The 22,921-nt window shown below is 38.3% G+C and overlaps 1 protein-coding gene, 1 non-coding gene and 1 pseudogene across 2 annotated transcripts in view; 2 read left to right on the top strand and 1 right to left on the bottom strand.

Annotated features, from left to right (window-relative positions):
• The window catches only part of Hectd1 (HECT domain E3 ubiquitin protein ligase 1), a 118,336-nt gene that overhangs the window by 62,279 nt on the left and 33,136 nt on the right, over window positions 1-22,921 (bottom strand). Inside the window, exons 4-10 of the mRNA XM_023721837.1 lie at window positions 19,862-20,089; window positions 18,266-18,547; window positions 17,899-18,169; window positions 17,099-17,175; window positions 16,575-16,673; window positions 13,321-13,435; window positions 12,312-12,486 (exon numbers count right to left, since the gene is read on the bottom strand). Coding sequence (XP_023577605.1) covers window positions 12,312-12,486; window positions 13,321-13,435; window positions 16,575-16,673; window positions 17,099-17,175; window positions 17,899-18,169; window positions 18,266-18,547; window positions 19,862-20,089 — 1,247 coding nt within the window. The remainder of the gene's footprint in view (window positions 1-12,311; window positions 12,487-13,320; window positions 13,436-16,574; window positions 16,674-17,098; window positions 17,176-17,898; window positions 18,170-18,265; window positions 18,548-19,861; window positions 20,090-22,921) is intronic.
• On the top strand, window positions 1,894-2,000 carry LOC111818302. The gene has a single exon (XR_002822325.1). It is a non-coding gene; the product is annotated as a U6 spliceosomal RNA (small nuclear RNA).
• On the top strand, window positions 4,982-6,624 carry LOC105742954 (annotated as a pseudogene).

Raw genomic sequence — 22,921 nt, 5'->3', positions numbered from 1 at the left:
AGGTTTTCACTATATAGTTCATGCCGGCTTTGAACCTACCAGGTAGTCCAGGGTGTCCTTGAACTCTCAGAATCCTCCTGCCTCAGCATTCGGAGTATGAGTGCTGATTCCAGGCATGGGCCACTATACTTAGCTTCTTCATCTCAACTAAAGTAACTTTATTTCAACTGTACTCTCTCTGTTCCCTTCTCTTTCTCACCATACTCACTCATTATGAGGCAAAAAGCCTTTTATATACCTTAAAAACTTTATAACTCAAATAATTCACATGACAAATTCTATTAGGTATGTTTTATTGTCTCAGTTTTACAGGTGACAACACATGAGCCTGTAAGTCATGTGTTAAATTAGAGTCTGAAACTCAACTACCTCTCATCAGCACAATGAACATAATATTTGCAACTTAAAATACTTCTATTTAACATTATTTCATAAATTATCAATATAAAGCTTACAATCTCTTCTATTTACAAAACACAAGTAGGGGGCTTGACCATTGGCTCAGTTGTTTAAGTGACTGCTTAAACAAAGCAATGAGGATGCTGTGGTTCAGATCCCCAGATCCTCAAGTCTTACCAGACCTGCCCTGAAGGCATTCCTGAGCCAGCCAAAAACAAAACAAATCAGGATGCTGTGGTTTGATTCCCCACACCTGCCCTGAAAGCATTCCTGAGCCAGAAAAAAAACAAAAAAACAAAAACCCACAAGTTTCAGGGGCCTGGGAGATAGCTCAATAGAATAAGCGCTTGACTGGCAAGTACAGAGTCCTGAGTTCAATTCCCGATACCGTTTAAAAAAAAGGTTAACAACTTAGTATTACTAAATGTGAATATTTACAATATTGTTACTTTTCTTTCCCCAGTTGAGCTACATCTCCAGCCCTTTTCTTATTTTTATATAAGGTTTCACCAAGTGTTCCAGGCTAAGTTCAAACTTGTGATCTTACCTTAGCAGTACTGGGATTACAGTTAATTCATCACTGTACTTATTTTAATGTATTTCAAATTATCTGGAATTTCTTTAGATTTACAGTATAAAGAACTAATTTTTTAAAAACCCCACAAAACAGACATTGTAGTACCATTTAATAAATGTTCCCCTAAATGATATGAGACAACTTCATTCAATAAACTCAAATCCTGTACATAACTGGCTTTTTTTTTTTTTTGTGGGGAGAGGGGACTACTTTTCTACTCACATATTATACTCTTCTGCTAGATATAGTAACGATCTCACTATTACAGGCTTAAGTCTAGCCTGACACATTTCTATTTGTTCTTCCAGATGACTTTGGCATTTGTCAAATTCTAAAATTTTCGCTGGGTGTGGTGGTACACACTTGTAACTAACAGACGCACTTGGGAGTCTGAGGCGCACTTGGGAATCTGAGGCAGGAGGATCACCGGAGATAAGACTAGCCTGCGCTATACAGTGAGTTCAAGTCTAGCCTGAACTGCATAATTCGACCCTGTCTCAGAAAACAAAACAAAAACTGTTAGTTATTTTCTTCAGTACATGGCCTATAAATTAGGTTTGGAAGAATTTACCTTTAGATTTAGTATTTCCATCCAAGAAAAATTTCCCCCTTTAGCCAACCAAGTCTACTCTCTCAAACTGATTAAAAACAAAAACAAAAACAAATAAATAGATCTTCAAGGATCTCCTATTTGCTCAAATAAGACTGAATCTTTGTTCAATTAGTAACATTAGCCCCTACAATGTTTATTTACTAGACCTCTTTAAAATTCAATGTAGCAGGGGCCGGGGAGATGGCTCAGTGGAATAAGCGCTTCCCTGGCAAGCACAAGGGTCTGAGTTCAATCCCCGGTTCCAAAAAAAAAAAAAAAAAAAAAAAAAAAATTCAATGTAGCTTTTTAAAACTCAGTGAAGGTTCTGCTCGCTTTGGAAGCACATATACTAAAACTGGAACAATACAGAGAAGATAAGCATGGCCCTTATGCAAGGATGATACACAAATTTTTGAAATAAAACTCAGTGAGGAAGTCCTCAGTCTCACATCTTAGGCAAAGAAAAATCAGCTGGGCGTGGGGGTGCATTCCTGTAATCCAGAACTTGGGAAACTAAAGCAAGAGTATCACCTCACACCAGCAGACATAGGCTACATAGTGAGTTCAAGGTCAGCCCACACTACACAGCAAGATCCTGTCTCAAAAGGCAAAAAAAAAAAAAAAAAAAAAAAAAAAAAAAAAAAAACCCACTCAGGTTTTTATCAACTAGTCTCCCACTGATACTGCTATCCTCTATTATGAAACTTTCACTGATCTGCCATCTACCTTTTATTTCCTGAACAGTACACAGGAAATAAGGATAAATAGCTAATTCAGCATACAGACACTCCTTAAAACAACTATATAATCTTGTCAAAAGTTTAATCTGAAACTGTAAAATATCATGCTGTAACTATTCTCCCATGTTTAATGTGGTTAAGTACTTCCAAAAACTAAACTACCATTCTTCATATATACCTTTAACACATTAGGAACTATGCTAAATACGTATTTGCTGACAAAACAGTTCTATTCCAAATATATCTCAAGATTTTAAATGTCAGGATCACAAATCTAAAATTTTCTTGGTAAAAGTTGTTTGTTTTTTTCAACAATACAAGTCTTTTGTTTAAGAAAAAAAAAAAAAAAAGTAAGTTCCACTAAGCCCTGCAGACCCACAGCTACTTGGAAAAGAACTAAAAACTATGTTATTAAATTCTTAAAGAGTCAACTGTTTTGGAGCCATTTCACTTCTACTTAAAGCAAATAGCCTAAACTCCAATGTCAACCTATAATACTGGCATTGGAGCACTTTAGTCTCTTTTAAAAATGTACTTGGTTGTTGTAGGGTCTCACTATGCAGATGGGACTCATGGTGATCCTCCTGCTTTCAGACTCACCAGTGCTGGGATTACAGGCATGCACCCCTATGCCTGGACTCTGGCCAGCTCAGCCCACTCTGGGGGTGGGGCTTGTACAGCATGCGGTAACAGGATTGAACCCACAGTACCTATGCTTACCTAAGCAGGCACTTCAGTCCGCTGAGCTATCTAGCCAGTCCCGAGCACTTTACTCTTATAAAATTATAACCCTCCTAAACCAAACTCAAATTCCCAACACTTAACTAAAAACCTAGAATACTATCTTTGTTATCAACCTTCACATCTAACTGGTCACCAAGCCCTATGCAACTGATCTCCTAACTCTTGAACTTGTTCCCACTACTACTTCTGAAGTTTCTATTGCAATGAACTTTTAAGAAGACTCTCCTTCCGCCCAGGGCCACCAGATCCTCATTTCACCCAGAGCCCAGGTCTGGCATGTGACTGAGACCACCTAGGGCCCACTGGGTCCTTATTCGACCCAGGTCCAGTATCTGAGTGGGACCGCCCTAGGCCCAGCAGATCCTGATTCAACCCAGGCCTGACATGTGAGTGGTACTGCCTGGAGCCCGCAGGTTCCTCATTTAACCCAGACCACAGGCCCACTGTGTGAGCAAGACCACTCAGGGTCTGCTGGATCCTGATTTGACCCAGGCCCAGCACGTGAGTGGGACCGCCCAGAGCCCAGGCCCAGCGTGGAACCCTGCAGCAGAACTCCCTGCAAAGAGGCTAGAGGCAAGACCCACCCAGGTGATCCAGGAGCAGAACACCTTGCCAGAGTGGCACAGAGGGTTCATCTCCAAGGGCTACAGCAGGAAGAAGTGGAGCACAGCAACCAGACCCACACCACACCCACCTGGATGAGTTTGAACTTGATAGATCTGTACCTGGTGCTAAGGTAATAAATAACTCTAAGCTCTATACCAAAGGTCAGAAGCCAGTGCTATACAAAATGACAAAGGGAAGAAGCAAAATGCATTCTCAGGCCCCAAGACACTAGCATAGAAGAAATTGGAAATCACACACCTGAAATCTCTGAAATAACAGCATTGGAAGTAAAGAAACAATTGCAGAAAAGTACAGAGGAAATCAGATCAGAAATAATTTCTAAGGGGCCAGGAAGATGGCTCAGTGGAATAAGCACTTCCCTGGCAAGCACAAGGACCTGAGTTCAATCCCTGGTTCTGCTTAAAAAAAAAAAAAAGAAAGGAAAAGAAAAAAAAGAAAGAAAGAAGTACTAAGTGCTTCTTTTATTTATTTATTTATTTGGTTAAGGGTCTCTGGCATGGCATGCAGTACTGGAGATCGAACCTGAGTCCTTGAACTTGCCAGGCAGGTGCTTAGACAGGCTATTGCCCCAGCCCCTTGTACTAAGTGCTTCTAAAGAACACAGTGATAAAAAATAGAGGAGAATAGAAAAATGATGGAATCCTTGAATGAGCAATATAGGAAAGAAATAGAATGCATGAAGGAGATTCAAAGTGCTATACAGGAAATTAAAACCTCAATCACAAGCTGGCAAAACCATTTAAATGAAAGCGAAAATAGACTTTCAGACCTTAAAGACACCACTGCAGCTAGTGAAAAAGAAAAGATCTCTTAAAAACAACTAGGATGCAGGAAAAATAATTGAACATCTGCAAGACGATGCAAAAACGAACAATGTAAGACTAATAGGCATCAAGGAGTCAATACAAATGATATAAAAATATGGATGGAAGTAATAGCAGAAAACTTCCCAAATATGGGGAAACAATCTGACATACTGGTAACCGAAGCATACAGAACTCCAAATAACATCAATCCAATTAAAAATACACCCAGTAGGGGGCCGGGGAGATGGCTCAGCGGAATAAGCGCTTCCCTGGCAAGCACAGGGGCCTGAGTTCAATTCCCGGTTCTGCCAAAAAATAAATAAATAAATAAATAAAATAAAAATACACCCAGTCATATAATAGTCAAGATCCCAGAAATTCAGCCCAGGAGCAGTATACTAAAAGCCGCTAAAGAAAAGAAACAGATCACATTTAAAGGAAAACCCATCAGAATAACGGCAGATTTATCTTCACAAACCATCAAGTCAAGAAGAGCATGGACCCAGTGATAGTACAACTTGAAAACCATACCTCAACAACTAATGCCCTCACTCCAAGGTGGCCAGGAAATTAGTTTATTTATTTCCTAGAGCCTGTATGAGGTTTTGTTTTTTGTAAGACAAAGCTCTTTTGATCTTAGAACTATCTTTCTGCTGTAATAAAAGAGATAATTTCATCTAAATAACTTTACTTTGTCTCCCTTACCTCTACTCTCTATGGTTTCAATTACAGTCAACTGTCATCTGTATGAAAATATTAAATGGAAAATTCCAGAAATAAACAATTTATAATTTTTCAGTTGCACACTATTTTGAATAGCACAACATGCAAAGTTTCCAAAATACTAAATGAAAAACCTAAAAGTCTATTTCTGGTCCCAAGCGCTTTGGAGAAGAGACACTGAACCTGTACTGTATTTCTGCTGCCTACCAAAGTGCCACAGAGGTCCTCAGACAGAGCGTCCATGGGACAGCCTCCTACCCTGATGTACCTGCACCTCCCTGAACACCATTTTCACTAGAGTGTGGTCCGTCCCAATACCTGCACTCTGACGCAGGTATTCGGCAAGCATCTTCTTGCAAGTAAAAGGACTGGTTATATCATTTTAGGAAAAAGAACTTTTGACATGTGAATGCAATAAAATTTGGTATTTCCCAATAGAAATTATTGTTATTCAAAAAAAAAAAGAGCATGGAGCAAAATACTACAAGTCTTGCAAAAAAACAAATCCCAACCCAGACTGATATACCCTGCAAAACTCTCTTTTGAGTATAATGGAGAAGTGAAATACTTCCATGACAAAGAACAATTAAAGAATTTCAGGGTGATTGGGGCTCCCGGCTGGGGTGCCATCTTGACCCCGGGGCTGGTGGGGAGGCCAGGAAGGGGGCCCGGGGGGGGGGGGCGGAGGGGACTACGGGAACAGCGTAGAGTCTAAGGAACTGGAGCCTGGGGAGCTGCTGCTGGAGCCCAAGTCGGAGCCGGAAGAGGAGCCGCTCTGTCTCCCCCCGCCCCACCCCCCCCAGCTCCTGACCCTGGCCCTGGTCCTGGCTCCGGAGCCGCCGGTAGCCAAGAGGAGGAGGAAGAGCCAGGGGACAGCGCCATTGAGGACCCAGAGCTGGAAGAGATAAAAGCTCGAGTCAGGGAGATGGAGGAAGAAGCTGAGAAGCTAAAGGAACTGCAGAACGTGGTCGAGAAGCAGATGAATATGAGTCCACCACCGGGCAATGCTGGCCGTGATCATGTCTATTGAAGAGAGAATGGAGGCCGATGCCCAGTCCATCTATGTTGGCAATGTGGACTATGGTGCAACAGCAGAAGAGCTAGAAGCTCATTTTCATGGCTGTGTTTCAGTTAACCGTGTCACCATACTTTGTGACAAATTTAGTGGCCATCCCAAAGGGTTTGCTTATATAGAGTTCTCAGACAAAGAATCAGTGAGGACTTCCTTGGCCTTAGATGAGTTCCTATTTAGAGGAAGACAAATCAAGGTGATCCCGAAACGGACTAACAGACCAAGGTTTCCCATGTGCCCGCTACTGTGCCCGGACCACCAACTACAACAGTTCCAGCTTTCGATTCTACAGTGGTTTTAACAGCAGGACCCAAGGTCGTGTCTACAGGCTAAGTGTGTTTTAGGAGGAGAGAGAGGAAAAAGAGGAAAGAAGGAAAAAAAAAAAGAATTAAAAAAAAAAGAAAGAAGGAAAAATAGAAGATGACCTTGATGGAAAAAAAAAATATTTTTTAAGAAAAGATATACTGTGGAAGGGGGGAGAACCCCATAACTAACTGCTGAGGAGGAACCTGCTTTGGGCAGTAGGGGGAGGCCCAGGGGCTGCTCTTACACTCTGGGGATCCACCATGGACACTTCTCAACTGTGCAAGCTGCTGCCCATGTGTCCCTGCCCTACTTCACCCCTCTGGGGGCTGCTCGAGGGTAGGTGGGCATGGGTGGTAGGTGGGTTTTTTTTACCCAGGGCTCTGGAGGACACCAAACTGTTCTGCTTGTTACTTTCCCTCCATCTTCTCCCTGCCTTTCACAGCCCCTCCTGCCTGCTCCTGTCCTACCAGGGTTACCACCCATCCCACCCCTCCAGATTGCCTGGTGATCTGTTTTGTTTCCTTTTGTGTTTCTTTTTCTGTTTTGAGTGTCTTTCTTGGCAGGTTTCTGTAGCCGGAAGAACTCCGTTCAGCTCCCAGCGGCTCCAGTGTAAATTTCCCTTCCCCTTGGGGAAATGCACTACCTTGTTGTGGGTGTGTGTGTGTGTGTGTGTTTCAGTTTTTTGTTTTGTTTTCTTTCTTTTTTTTGCCTTTTTTCCCCTTTTATTTGGAGGGAATGGGAGGAAGTGGGAACAGGGAGGTGGGAGGTGGATTTTGTTTATTTTTTTAGCTCATTTCCAGAGGGTGGGATTTTTTTTTTTAATATGTGTCACGAATAAAGTTGTTTTTGAAAATAAAAAAAAATTTTTAAAAAAGAATTTCACAATGACAAAACCAAGCCTACAAAGACTACTAACAGTTCTAGAAAGGGAGCAAAATGACCACAACTCCACCAATAAGAATGGAAAGAACCCACCAAATAGGGCAAACAAGTAAACACAGGAGAATAACAGGTATACAAAAGCAGTCTTTCAGTTATTATTGTGTATATAGCAGCAAAATATTTCCATTAGCATACTCTACAAATGGACTTCACCTGCACCTTATGGGTCACGATTCTACCTGGGTCTACACAGCAGATATCAAGGAAATAGCAGTAGCTCACTCCCACAAGTGATTTCTGGCCACCAGGAAGCATCATGGACACTGTCCAGATTGACAACATACTAGAAATTTATGCAATACCCTACCCCTAAGCTGTGAGAAGTGCTGGTCATTTATATGCAATTCCAGTATTTATCTTACATTTTATTCTTGGTAATTCTTTACTGTTATAAAAACTTTTTCTTACTTCAATTGTTTTTAAACATTTAATTTTTAAAAATTTTTTTTACTAATTTTATTGAGAAACAAACCGCAATGAGACAGTTTTAAAACCGATTAGTAGAATAGTGTCAATAATTAATACATTGCATATTGTTGTCTTCATGGTGGCTATTCATCATATAAGATGCAGACATGATATCCTGTCCAAACACTCTTAGTACACATCTTTCTTACTGAATTAAGAGAAAGTAGTTGTATGTCTATCTTATTTTGTATATACAGATACAAAATGGTCCTTCAGGGGCCGAGGAGATGACTCAGTAGAATAAGCGCTTCCCTAGCAAGCACAAGGGCCTGAGTTCAATCCCCAGTTCCGCAAAAAAAAAAAAAAAAAAAAAGTCCTTCATCTGCATCCCTATTTTTCTTTAGTTTTGTCAGAGATGGGTATTCCATTGCCATTTAAATACTGTATTGCGTAAGTTCAGCAAAACATTCCAATACAGTCCAGTAGTTCATCGTAGTGGGTTATCCGTGGGACTGACAATGTCAGAAGTTGTTGACTTGAGCCTTTTACAGTTCAGCATATTAATATGGTTTTACTTTTTATACCTCTACACTTTTCTACTGGATGGTTAAGACCAAGTTTATAAAGCAAGACTTACATAACAAGAAATGTAACTTTTGTATCTGACAAGGTCAGTCAAATCCCCTCAGGATTTACCTTGAAACCCTGTACTGCAGTTTGTAGATCCTTTGTCAGTGTCAGCCATGTGGATGAGTCACGGCCATTGCTTGACCAATTTGCTCTCTGTAAAAGCCTGAGAGAACATTTTCTCTCCATGTGACTCTCCACAGACACACTCTACATCATTGATCACTTTCCTCTGTGGCCCCATTATCTCCTTGATTAGAAAATTTGGGACATCAATGAGTTACAGGATGTTATAGTACAGGTTCTCTTGTGTCCTGAGTCCTCACTGACGTTGAAAGGCTTGGGCCAAAATGTTGGCTGTCCTTGCAGCCCTTCGTTTTCTCTAATTTTTGGCCTACAAACTTGAGTTGTTAACCCTCCAGAACAGAAGCTTAATGATATTATTACCCTGTAACATAGGCAGTTGAGCTTAACCTCATGATCTGTCTGAATATCAAACATTTTATGGACCAGGTATTTTCCATCAAGTACTGATGATATAAATATTTAATTTCTAATTAATGTTGAATTTTCTGAATATTGCTTAATCTTAATTTTTGTTGTAAGATTTATATTGTATCTTTGACTTATAATCTACTTAAAAAACATGGTATATTTTCTCCTAGTATTAGAAACTTTAAAAATGTCCATTTTCCATTGATTTTATATAACTTCTTCCTTGTCTTTTACACACACACACACAAACACACACACACACAAAATGTGTATAACCCAACTAAACACTGTTTCGTATAAATCTTTTTAATGACCTTCTAAATGGATTCGTCTAATATATTTTACATAGTCTTGCATAACTTGTCTTTTTTTTTTTTTTTTTTTTGGCGGAACCAGGGATTGAACTCAGGCCCTTGCGTTTGCCAGGGAAGCACTTATTCCACTGAGCCATCTCACCGGCGCCTAACTTACCATTTTGAGAGTTCTTTATTCTTTATCCAGGACCATACAGCAACTTCTCTTTTCTTCTGAATTATGTTATTTCCTATATGCTATGTCTGGAGGTATTAAAATATTCTGAGTTTGTATAATCGGAAAATATTTTATTTTTAGTTTTCAAAGGTATGTTTGCTAAGCATAAAATTCAAAGAGGACAGATTTTTTTTTTTTTTTTTTGTGGAACTGGGGGTTGAACTCAGGCCCTTGCGCTTACCAGGGAAGCACTTATTCTACTGAGCCATCTCCCCGGCCCCTAATTTTTTTTTTTTTTTTTTTTTCCAGAACCTGGGATTGAACTGAGGCCTTGGGCTTGCCAGGGAAACGCTTATCCTATTGAGCTATCTCCCCAGCCCCAGATCTTTGCTTTTTCTTTCAGTCCTTTAAATTAATTAGTCTAGTTTCTTACACACTTGGTCTTTCTTTTTTCTTTCTAATATGGAATAAGATGCTATTTAATTTTGTTCTTCCATAGCTAATATTTTTTATGTATATATTTTAATGATTTTTTTTCTTTACAATAGTTTTGGATAAATTCATTTTTGTGTTTCTTGGTATGATATTTCTTGTGCAAAAGGTTCATTTTTCTTGGAAATGTGACGTGTTAAGTTCAACTAAATTCAGAAATTTTAAATCTTTAAACATTTTATTTATTTATTTATATCTTTAAACATTTACTGCCTACCCCTTTCCACTTTGAGAACTCTATCTGGACTTATGTTTCTTGATTTTGGCACAGAGTGAATTATTATATGACTGATGTATAAATTATTTCATTTTTATTTTGCACAATTTTTATTCATTTAAGTTTGTAAATAACTTATTTACAATGTGCAATCTATTATTAATCTCATGCTATGTATTCGTTTCAGAAATATTTCTCTAAAATTCACTGTCTATATCTTATATCTTTCACTTTTCAGTATTTGTCTACAAGTTTTAATATGCTATGTAATAAATGACTTTCAATAAAGTTAATTAAAAAAAAAAAAAAAAAAGACTGTCTCCTTAATTCCAGCACTTGGAAGGCTGAAGTACGAGGATCACCATGAGTTAGAGACCAGCCTGGGCTACAAAGTAAGTTCAAGGCCAGCCTGAAATATATAGTGAAATCCCATCTAAAAAAAAAAAAAAAAGGCTCTAGGTATAGAAAGTCTCAAAAAGATGCAAAATAAATGCCAAATCAAATCTCTAAAGAGATATACTTACATTGTTCCAAAAACAGAAAGGGTGTTAACATAATATATATGTAATGGGTTGGGTTTTAAATAATGATAAAGTGAAAGAGCTGGTTGAGGATAATGTAAGATTGTGCAAGCCTCAGGATTAAGGAGAAAAGTTTTATTTATGGTCAATCAAAACCTATAGTTTTAACCTAAATTTAAAATATACTTTAGGGGCTGGGGAGATGGCTCAGTAGAATAAGTGTTTGCCTGGCAAGTGCAAGAGTCTGAGTTCAATCCCTGGTTCCACCAAAATAAATAAATAAAATATACTTTAGCCTAACATATATGAATAGATTATAAAAGGGTGAGAGAGAAAGAATGGCTAATTAAAAGCCTAGTGTAGCAACCACAGAGTAGCTTGGACCACATTACTGACAAAAGATGGACAGAAATAACACACACTATGGATATATGATTAAAGGAAAACCACCAGGACATGCTAACAGGATTGACAACTCCATATTATTTATGCATATATTGTTTACCACCCATACTTCCAAATATGTCTGCCTAGAAAATTTGCAAGTAATGGGCTGGAGAGATAGCTCAGCAGACTAAGCATCTACTTTGGCAAGTCCAGGGACCAGGGTTTGATTCTTGGTCCTGCACACCTTGACGCAGCTGCCCCCGGGAGTGAGTCTGGGCATGGTGGTGCAGGCCTGTAATCCCAGTGCTGGGGAGGCTACCAGTCTGAGCTGCGTAGTGAGACCCTGTACCAAAACACATAAATGAAAAAAAGGGGGGAGGAGGTGATGGCTGGCCAGATAGTTCAGCAGATTAAAGCACCTGCTTAGGCAGATAGGGGTCAGGGTTCAATCCCTGTTGGCCAGCCCCGCCCCTGGATGGCAACTGAGACTGGGCATGGTGGTGCACGCCTGTAATCTCAGCACTTGGAGACTGAAAACACGCAGATCACTATGAGTCTGATCTGTGTAGCGAGACCCTGTAGACTCTGTACTAAAAATACACACACACAAAAAAAAAAAAAAAAAAAAAAAAAAAAAAAAAAAAGGAAAGAAAATTTGTAAGTAGTCTTTAACCCTAACTCTTTGCAAGCTAGTGAGGAAACAACAGAGGGTGGTAGGTGAAAGGTAAGACATTTCATCAGAGTTCTCTGGGCATACAGACGTCTATCACTTACCACTATTTAATGTTACTTATTTCTCCATAAGTTTGCAATAAACAAGAGTCAAGCCACGCATGTAACTCTCCAGTGGCTACCTCAATGATTCTGTCAATTGGCCTCTACATAGCTCAATGCCTATTTTCTATATTTAAAAATTCTATAATACGTTAATATTCAAAGAGCTAAAAAAAAAAAAAAAAAAAAGAAAAGAAGCAGGCTAATCTGATCTTGATTTTTCAAATACTTCCTCTTAAAACAGATCACTAGAAGATATTCTAATATTCTAACTACAATTTTAACTTCTATTCTCACTATACCTTTTTAACTCAAGTCCTTCTAGAAAAAGAGATAAAATCGTATCATTGGTGTAATTTTAGTAACAACTACAAATAGTATGAATAATTACCTTATTGAAGGCAACATAGTCTGCTGAAATGTTTGCGCAAACACTGGCAATAACCTTTTCAAGTATATTGGTGCCATTTCTGGGTCTCCTTTAGGCTCATTACATTCTTCTTCATCTTTGTTTGTATCTTTCTTTTTCTTATCATCTCCTTTATTAACAGGACACATCCAGTCACCTGTATATAAAGTATTGTTTAAAAAACACTTTTGGAAACTTTGTCTATGGACAATAAACCTTAACATTACATCCATGTTAAACTACAAATTATTTAGGAGCTACGAATATAGCTTAGTGGTAAGGTACTTGCCTAGCACGCAAGGAAGCCCTAGGTTCAATCCCCAGCACTGAGAAAGAGAACAAAATAAAACAAAACTACACATAATCATCTCCGACTAACAATAAACTGGAATTAGGACATTACATCTATTCATAGTATTCTTAATAACATTAAAGAAGGTAACTTTCAATACGACATTTAACTGAGAAAGTATTTTATGGAGGCTTTGCATTCATCAGTTCAGGGAAAACTTAAAGATTTGATCAGAATGCTGGGTGTGGTATTACCCGCCTATAATCCCTGCACTTGGGAGGGTGGGGCAGGAGGATCACTGCAAGTGTAAGGGTTACCTAGTAAGGTCAAGGCCAGCCTGAACCAGAAGAGATCTGAACTCAAAAAACAACGAAATAAAACTGGTCAGATAAGTTCATTTACATAATATACAATTATTCTTTATCTAACTATCTGTAGACCCCCTGAACGTAAGGTTTTGGTCATTATGGAATCATGTACCATAGTTTTAAGAACACAGAACAACATAAACTATTAAAGATTAAATCTTTCATATTAAAGTGAAGAGACATTTACTATTAAAATGAGGAGACATGTATATGATTATTGACTTCAAAGGATTACTTCATTCTGTGAACATATCTATAAATAGCGACTCCTATGGAACTGTAACAGAAAAGTGATACCAGGTGGCCTAGAAGGAAAGAATATACTACTCACCTGGAGACTGAAGAATAGCTACTACCTCACTATGACCCCTTTCTCGAGCTTTATCTAATGGAGTTTTCCCATCTTCATCTCTCAGATCTGGATTTGCACCATGCCGTAACAGGGTCTTGAGGAAAAAAAAAAAAATTTAATTTGAATACAGTATCTTATCTCTTTGATATTCAACTCTCAATCTAAAGATTTTCCAGAATTAATCAATCACATAGGTAATTACCCAAATCTGTTTGTTTTGTGGCTGGCTCCGCCCACCCTGGGGACAGGGCTGGCATGGTGGGATTGAACCGCAGTCCTTGAGTGCTTGCTTGCCTAAGCAGGTGCGTTAGACCTCTGGGCTATCTTGTCCATCCCCAAATTTCTGTTTTTATACTAATCACCTTAAACCAGCTATTCATATCTTGAAAGATTACAGGTTAATTTCACTTGGCTGTTTTAAATTATGTTCCATTTTAAACTTGTCACCTTCTCCAGCGAATCTGTTGTTCTTCTTTCTTTCATCTCTTTGAGGTAGAGTTTCACTATGCAGTTCAGACTGAACTTGAACTCACTTTGTAACCCAGGCTAGGCTATGTGCCATCATGCCTGTCTTCCCAATTTCTTTACAGAAGTACTATTCAGTTTTTGAACTGACAGTCTCTCTCATTGATTCTTGTACAGCATCAATAAGTTACTTCTTTGACCCAAAGTTAATGAGGACTATCCTTCCTATATTAATATCACCCTAAACCTTTTATAAACCTTTGCTGAGACTATTTAATCAAAATGGCTCAAATGAAACTTTTTATAAGAATATCTGAAATAGAACTTGAGATGTAATTCAGCGCACAGTTCTTGCCCAGCATGCCAAAGCATTAATCTCTACCACTGAATATAACCCTAAAATAGAAACTCTAAAATCTGTTCTGCTTATTCATTATTAATCACCCTTGGAAGCATCTCTCTAACTACTAATCAATACAAATTGGTTCAAACAGAATTCAAACTTGAAATGACAACTTCCCAGGCCAGAAAGCTACTAAAGTGCTACCAAAAATTTTAATGTTCAAACATTCCTCATTTAGGGCCAGCCTGACAGTTCAACAGACTGAAGCACCTGCTTAGGCAGAGCACAGCGGCCTGGTGTGCCATGCTGGCCCCAACCCACCCCTGGGGTAGGCTAAAATGGCAACTGAGAGTGGGCATGGTGGTGTGAGCCTGTAATCCCAGTGCTTGGAAGGCTGAAAACAGGAGGATCACAAGCCAGATCTGTGTTGTGAGACTCTGTAGACCTGTACTAAATGCAAAAAAATTTCCTCATTTAATGATTTGAGTCCTGTTCCTGCAGCTAAGTTAATAATGTAAGCACTGGGTAAATGAACTGTGTAATAGTATGTAATTACAATATTCAGAATAAAGAAATGGTCCAAGGAAAACTCTGATGTGATGACTTTTATTTGTATTAACTCTTACATGCAATATTGTAATATATAGCAGAACATAAAACTACAACACAGTACAAACAGAAATTATAATACTGTTATAATACTGTATACACAAACTATACTGTGCCCAAAAAAAACAAACACTCATTAAGGCTCTATGAACAAGATGTACACAACTGTACAAAAAAAGGGACAGGTCTTAAGTACAGAGTCTTTACACAGGTAGGTGTTAAACAAGGGATATCTGTAATGTAAAAGTAACTATAATAGCAGCTACCATTTGAACATCTGAAATGTTCTACCTACTATAATAAGTACAAGTAATTTTTTTCTAATTCTCATAATGATCTCACTGGGAATACATACATACCCATTTTACAGACAAAACTTTAAGTCAAACTTTAAAAACTCACCCAACATCACACAGCCTTAATCACGCATGGGCTGAAACTTGAACCTAAGTATGCCTAATTTCACAGTGGACTGCCTTGCATTATGCCAAATTACATAACAAGACAGATATACTCTAGAAGCCTGCACCATACATTTGATTTGATCTTTTTTATTTTACCTCTTTGAATCTTAATTTTCTACCTATAAAAATACATCTCCAGGGGCCGGGGAGATGGCTCAGTAGAATAAGCGCTTGCCTGGCAAACGCCAAGCATCTGAGTTCAATCCTCGGTTCTGCCAAAAACAACAACAACAACAACAACAAAAAAACATCTCCATGTAATCCCAGTGCTGAGGAGACTGAAAACAGGAGGACCCCTATGAGTCCAAGATGCAAAGTGAGACCCTGTACCAAATCCATAAAAATAAATAAATAAATCTCCAAAATAGAGTCAAAGACACAAGTTCTTGTGCAAGCAGGAGTATCTGCTTAACTGAGAAACAGAAACTATTGAAATATATACAAACTTATTCATGGTCAAGGGTAAGAAATCAGAAACACATGTTCACTAAAAACTGGCTGGCTGATTAACTTACAGTATACCCCACACTAAGTGTACAAATGTAAAAAAAGTTCTCTATGTACTAAGAGCAGTCTCTAAAACATAAATTAAGAGAATAAAATACAGATCGGTATATATTTTTATTTTGCACATGAAAAGAAAGCATACATATTTGTTTATATCTGAATCTGCATTAAGAAACACATAAGGCTGAGGGCAAGAGGAGAGCTGCAAGTTTGAGACCAGCCTAAACTATAAGGCAAGACCCAGTCTCAAAAACACCTTAACATATAAAGCGAAGAAAGACAGACAAATACCAAAAACTCACCTAAAAAATATGTATAGTGGGGGAAAAAGACATACATAGTAGTAAACAGGGTGAAATAAAAAGAGATAGCATGGAAGCAACATTTTTTTTGTGTGTGTGTGTGTGTGGAACGAGGGGTTGAACTCAGGCCTTTGCGCTTGCCAGGTAAGCGTTCATTCCACTGAGCCACCTCCCGGCCCCTAAAGCAATGCATTTTTGTTTGTTTATTTGAGATTGGGTCTGACTACACAGTGAAGACTGTCCTTTAATTCATTATGTAGCCAAGGCTATCACCACACTCAAGGTAAACCTGTAGTCTCAGTCTACCAAGTGTTGCAATTACATAAAAGTGCCACTATACCTGGCTGGCACAGAATAAAAGTTTATGTATCAGGCTGATTTCTGAACCATGTAACTGTTAAAAATTAATGTTTCAGAAAACTAGACTTTGGGGCCAGGGAGATGGCTCAGTGGAATAAGCGCTTCCCTGGCAAGTGCAAGGGTCTGAGTTCAATCCCTGGTTCTGCCAAAAAAAAAAAAAAAAGAACGAAAACTAGACTTTACCTTTGCTACTTGAGGTCTTCCAAAACATGCAGCATAATGTAAAGATGATGACCTTTGACCCCTGTTAACATCAGCGCCTCTCTCACAAAGAAATTCCACCTGTGAACAAGTAAGAAGCACAAAGATGCTTAATATTTCTTTCTTTCTTTCTTTTTTTTTGGCGGTACCAGGGATAAGATGCTTAATATTTCTTTCCTTGATTTTTTCTTTTCTTTTTTTTTTTTTTTTTTTGCAGAACTGGGGAATGAACTCAGGCCCTTGCACTTGCCAGGGAAGTGCTTATTCCACTGAGCCATCTCCCCAGCCCCTTTCCTTGATTTAAAAAAAAAAAAAATTTTGTGGTACTGAGGCTTCAACCCAGAGCCTTTGCACTGAGCTACATCACCAGCCTTTTTTTCTCAGTAATACATTTAATTGCCCAGGCTATGTTTGAACTCCTAATTCTCTTATATCAATCTCCCAGAGTACTGGGACTATAGGTGATATCCGTGGTTTAAAATGCTAGCTTTTACCTATTGGCTTACCATTTCCTGAGTTCCAAAAGCAGAGGCCCAGTTTAATAGAGTCTGACCCACATCATCCATAAAATTTACTTCAAAGGCTGAAAGTGCAAAGAGGAAAAAAAAAACCAACTTATTTTTAAAGCCAATAAAGTAATACCGAACTTTTCCACAGTTTGAATGATTTAAAGATTGTTATTAATAATCCACTAAGTATAGAATTGAAGTATTGAGATCAACTATAAAGCAGTCAAATAATCAGCAAACCTCAGATCAGCTGAGAAACAATATTCTAAAATTTTTAATCCACTGAGGATTTATAAAGGCTTTAAACCTTAGAAATACAAGATCGATGAAAAGGAAAAAAATTAAAGTATATCACAATTCAATGGAGTACTACCTGCATTACAATATAGAATCTGATGACCCAATAGTACCTTTCACAAATTCATACTTGCTCCTCATCTCATGCAGTAATCTACAAAAATTTACTATGTATTGTAATTTACTTGTGTCACTTTCCATTAGTTCATAAAACAGACCTAAATTCAACCTATAATTCATCTTAGAACTGGCAAAATCTCCTTTAGTTGATAAAACAGGCAAATTTCAAACTCTGTAGAAGTTTTACTCATTCAACAAAGCATTTATTCAGGTTTTACACTCCACTGACAATTATGCAACTTTACACAGAGAGGAGAGTACTTGAAGGACAGGTCACACAACATATCACAATTCCTAAAATACTGTACAAAAATAAGAAACCAGAAATTATCTACAATTGCTTATCACACAGTTTTTATATTTTAAGATATTTTTCTGACCTCCTGTGTCAATTGCATCTATAAGTGCATCAGTATCTTTACTTCGAATACAGTCTATAAGCTGCCGATGTGAGCGCTCCCCAGAACTGTCCAATCTCCGGAGTCCTGGAATTCTGCCTGTAGACCCAGCACTAGATTTAGGCAAAGCTTTTCGTCCTTCAAATAATAGCACCAGAAGAAGGTCAACCAAACGCATGGTGTCAAGCACACATCTTTCATCTCCCTGTAATGCACTTTCAATTGAATCTGGAAGCTCTGACCTCAAAAGATCCTGGAAAGAGAATGAGACAAAAGTTTAACACTCTATATAATATAAAAACATCTTTTTGGTAAAAGATTAAAAAACAGATTTTAAAAAAATTCTTACATGTGTTACTACTGGAGAGCCTCTGCAAAGTGTTGAGAGTAGACTTACTATAGTTGACACCTGATTACTCAGCTTGGAATCTGCAGTTGTGGAAGGTGCTCCTGTGGTGCTGCGACTTGGTTTGCATGCTGATGATGGCCCTGATACAGTACCACCAGCAGCAGCCATTCGTGATAACAGCTCCTCAGTTAATCCATGCTTGGCTAATGGAGCTGGATCAACACCACGACGGGTAAATCGGTCAGCTAGTGACGCAAAACATCGCAGAGCTCCATCTGAAACCTAATAATGAAAAGAGTACTAATACGGATAAAATTCACCTAAAAAGCACTAGTACTGCTGGGGAGATGGCTCAGTAGAATAAGCGCTTCCCTGGTAAGTGCAACGGCCTGAGTTTAATCCCCAGTTCTGCCCAAAAAAAAAGCACTAGTACTGATCATTTCAATATTGACACTATAAGAAAGGCAGCTATAGCAAGGTGATGTGCTGTAATAATTTATTTGAATCATGGCTCTATATAATCTGCTAACTGTATAACCTGATAAATTACTTTAGTGCTACAGGACTCAGTTCCTTCACGTACAAAGAAGGATAATAATAACATCTTATTTCATTTTGTCAATTTCCATGGAAAATCACATATACAGAATGTAGATGGAAAATAAAAACCTCAAAAATATTAACCATAGCTGGGCATGTCAGGCACATCTGTAATCCCAGCACTTGGGAGGCTGACAAGGGAGGATCACTGTTGAGGCCAACCTGGGCTACATGGTGAACAAGGCCAGCCTGTACTACACAGTGAGACCCTGGAGAGAGAGAAGAGAGAGAGGAGACAGAGAGGAGAGAGGAGAGAGAGAGAAAAGAGGAGAGGAGAGAGGAGAGAGGAGAGAGGAGAATTAAATACTACTATGTGCAACTTTGATAAGATAATCTGATTTACCAGTTAAACAGTATCTAAATGTAAAAAGGCATGAAAAATAAATTCCATTTTCTGAGGTACACTAATTCAATGAAAGACTGCAAATAGGATCATAAATGCTGTTACTTTAGTACGATCTTATTTTCAGTCAACCAAATTGCACTGAGTCAAACAATATACTAAGGTATAGTTATGGAAATTATATATATAATATTTAAATTGTGAGATTATCACTTTTATAACTTATGTACTTTTTTTTTTTTTGCGGTACCAGGTGTAGAACTCAGGACCTTATGGTCCTGAGCATAAAGCAGCACTGCTCCTTATGCTGTTGAGCTATATCCCTGGCCCTTATTACTTTTATAATTTAAAAACAAATTTTTTTGCCAAGAGAGACTTAACATGATATATGGGGCCAGATATGGTGGTTAATGCCTACAATCCCAGCACTCAGGAGGCTGAGGCAAGAGGATCTCCATAAATTCAACATCAGGCTGGACTACATAGTAAGACTCTGTCTCTAAAACAAAAAACAAAACAAAGATATATATGTAGAAATAAAACTTGGAATAATGGAATTCTCTTTATCAAATGAGAAGTTCAAATTATAGCACATCACAGTTCTAAATATAGTTGAAATTACTTTTTGAGAAGAATATACAATAATGATTTACCTGATGATCTTCATGCTTTAATAAACTAGAAAGAGATTCTACACAAATTTCTAAAGAAGAATCTTGAGGTTCCATTTTGCCACAGAGTCTTGATACCACAGCCATGGCAGAGTGCAAGGTATCTTTATGAACCAGGTGTCCACTATCACGAATGAAGGTAAGCACACAATTCAAACCACCAGCCTCAAAGACTGCTCCTGACTCACGAGTGCATATCAATTCCAACACCTACATTAGTGAAACAAAATTTGTGCAAGAATATAAGTTAAGTTTTAATTTGCTAGATTCACAAAAAAATGTAATGTACCCTCCAAATTTACCAGGAACCATATTTTAAAAAGTGAAATATGAAATTAACTTCAACAATATTTTTAACAATATATCCAAAAAACCCACCATAATATAACCAAGGCAACATCAATGCAACATAAAGCCAACATAAGAATGAACATATTCCACATTCTTTTATGTACTGTCTTCAAACGCATGTGTTTTTATATTTACAACACATCTCAATTTTGAGTAGTCATATTTGAAGGGTTCAATAGTCACATATGAGTATGAAACATGGTGGCGCATGCCTATAATCCCAGCACTGGGAGGCTGAGGAAGGAAGATCTTTGCAAGTTCAAGACCAGCCTGGGGGGCTGGTGAGATGGCTCAGTGGTCTAAAGCACCTACTTAGAACAAGCTTAGCGAAGCACAGGGACCACGGTTCAATCCCCCAGCACCACATGCCAGCCAGCCCCACCCCCTGGTGGGCTGAGCTGGCCACACACACACACACAAAAATTAATTAATTAATTAAAAAAAATTATGGGTATTTTTTTTAAAAAAAAAAGACCAGCCTGGGCTACAATGAGTTCAAGGTCAGCCTGAACTGCATAGCGAAACCCTGTCTCAAATAGACCAAAAAAAAAAAAAAAAAAAAGTCATATATGGCTACCATAATGGAAAGCACAGGTTTAAATAGGGCCTGTCCATCTTATTTACATCCACAATTTAGACTTTATCCTGAAGTCAAGAAAAAAACATCTTACACAGGGAAATAATACAACCAAATTTCCAGTCAATAACAGTGTACAGAATAGGGGAAGGAAAAGTTTAGAGGCAAACTAAAAGTTTCCAGCATTACCATCTAAGAGAAGATCAGGACTTGACTAAGGCAGTAACAGTAAAAAAGGGACAAATAGGAGGAAGTAAACTAGAAAACTACAAGTATGGAGTAGAAGAGAGAAAAAAAAAAGGACAAACACTGTTCTATCTTAAGTGACTGGATGGAGGCAGACTAAAATAGAATCCTATAGTCATACCTATAGTAAAAAATAAGGAGTGCTGAAATTCACTTAAGAATGAACTAAGAAGAATTTATAAAGGAAACAAAAAAAGGAAAAAAACACAGGAGGTATGACCAAATCTGAAGGGTAAAGTTTCAAAAAAATTGAGCTATTTAATAATGTCAAACAAACCCAGTACGTTAATGGCTGCCAAGAGTCATTAAGGTTTGCTAACAGTGATATCACGGATGACCTCTGGTCCCTCTCTGCATGCATCAGGCATGCTAGGCAAATGCTCCACCACTGAGCAACATCCCTGATTTTTTTCAACACTGTTTTTCCAATACTAAGGAATCCCACCTCTTTTCTAAATTTTATTTGGGGACAGAGCCTTGAACTTGCAATTCTCCTGCATCAGCATCCAGAATAACTAGAATTACAGGTATGTGCCATGGTCAGATGGTGACCTTATCCTCCCCAGTTTCAGACAGAATGAAATAAGAACTGCTGATTTTAGTGGGCTGAAGAAAAGTGCAAACTTTTTGTAGTCTTTCTAGGGGACTGGTTATATAGAAAAAGACAGCTGAAGTAGAATCCAGTCAAAAAGTTCTGTTTTTTTAAGTGGTGGACCACCAATAATAAACAAAAAACCAAATAATGTGGGATATTATATAAGACAAATGGCCTAGACTATGAAAAGATCAGTGTTGTGGAAGAAAACTAAAGAAAAAAAACCCAACCCTATTCTTCACTAAATGAGAATTTAAAAAGTAACAAAATGCAATGTGTAAAATGCGCATGGAGTGCATCGCTGTAATCCCAGCACACACTGGGAGACTGAGACAAGAGGATCTCAAATTTGAGCTGAGGCAACTTAGCAACTCTGCAAGACCACCTCAAAATGAAAATAAAGGGCTGGGGAGATAGCTCAGCAGTCTAAGCATCTGTCTAGCAAGCAGAAGGACCCAGGTTAGATCCCCGATAGTGCATGCCATGCCAGCCACCGAAACTAGGTGTGGTGGCACAGGCCTATAATCCCAGCACTGGAGAGGCTGAGACAGGAGGATTATTATGAGTCTAAGCTGCACAGCAAGACCCTGTAAAAAATAAATGAAATAAATAATTTTAAAAATAAAAATAAAAATAAAAAAGAAGTGTATCTCAGTATGAAGATCGTGGGCTCAATTCCCAGTACTGGAGAAAAAAATTAAAAAGCAATGTAAACATCTGCATCCTGATTTTTTGTTTGTTTTGTGTTATGTTTTGAGACAAGGTCTTGTTATATAGTTCAGGCTAATCTCGAAGTCACTAAGTGTCCCAGGCTGGCCTGAAACTTGTAGTGACATTCCTGCCTCAGCTGGGATTACAGACATGTGCCACCACACCCAGCTTGGATCCTGATTCTCTTTTAAAGTTATAAGGGGTGGCTGGGGAGATAGCTCAATAGCATAAGCAACTGCCTGGCAAGTGCCAGGTCCTGAGTTCAATCTCAAGTGCCCAAAATAAATACACAAAGTTATAAAGGGTATGCTAGAGACCACTGGGCCCCAAAACTGGACATTATATATTACTGAATCATTGTAAATTTCATACATGGAATAAATGGTTTTGTAAAATGTTCTTGTCCTCAGAAGAAAATGTACTAATGTATTTAGGGGTAAAGTGTCACGATGACTGCAATGTATTCTCAAAGGTTCAGTGAAAACAAAAGGAGGGAGAGGAGAAGACAAGGAGAAAATAGTGGGGCTGGGGAGATGGCTCAGTGGAATAAGCGCTTCCCTGG

Source organism: Octodon degus, unplaced genomic scaffold (genome assembly GCF_000260255.1).
Source record: "Octodon degus isolate 3935 unplaced genomic scaffold, OctDeg1.0 scaffold00086, whole genome shotgun sequence".
Classification (NCBI taxonomy): Eukaryota; Metazoa; Chordata; class Mammalia; order Rodentia; family Octodontidae; genus Octodon; species Octodon degus.
This window is presented reverse-complemented; position numbering and strand designations above follow the sequence as displayed.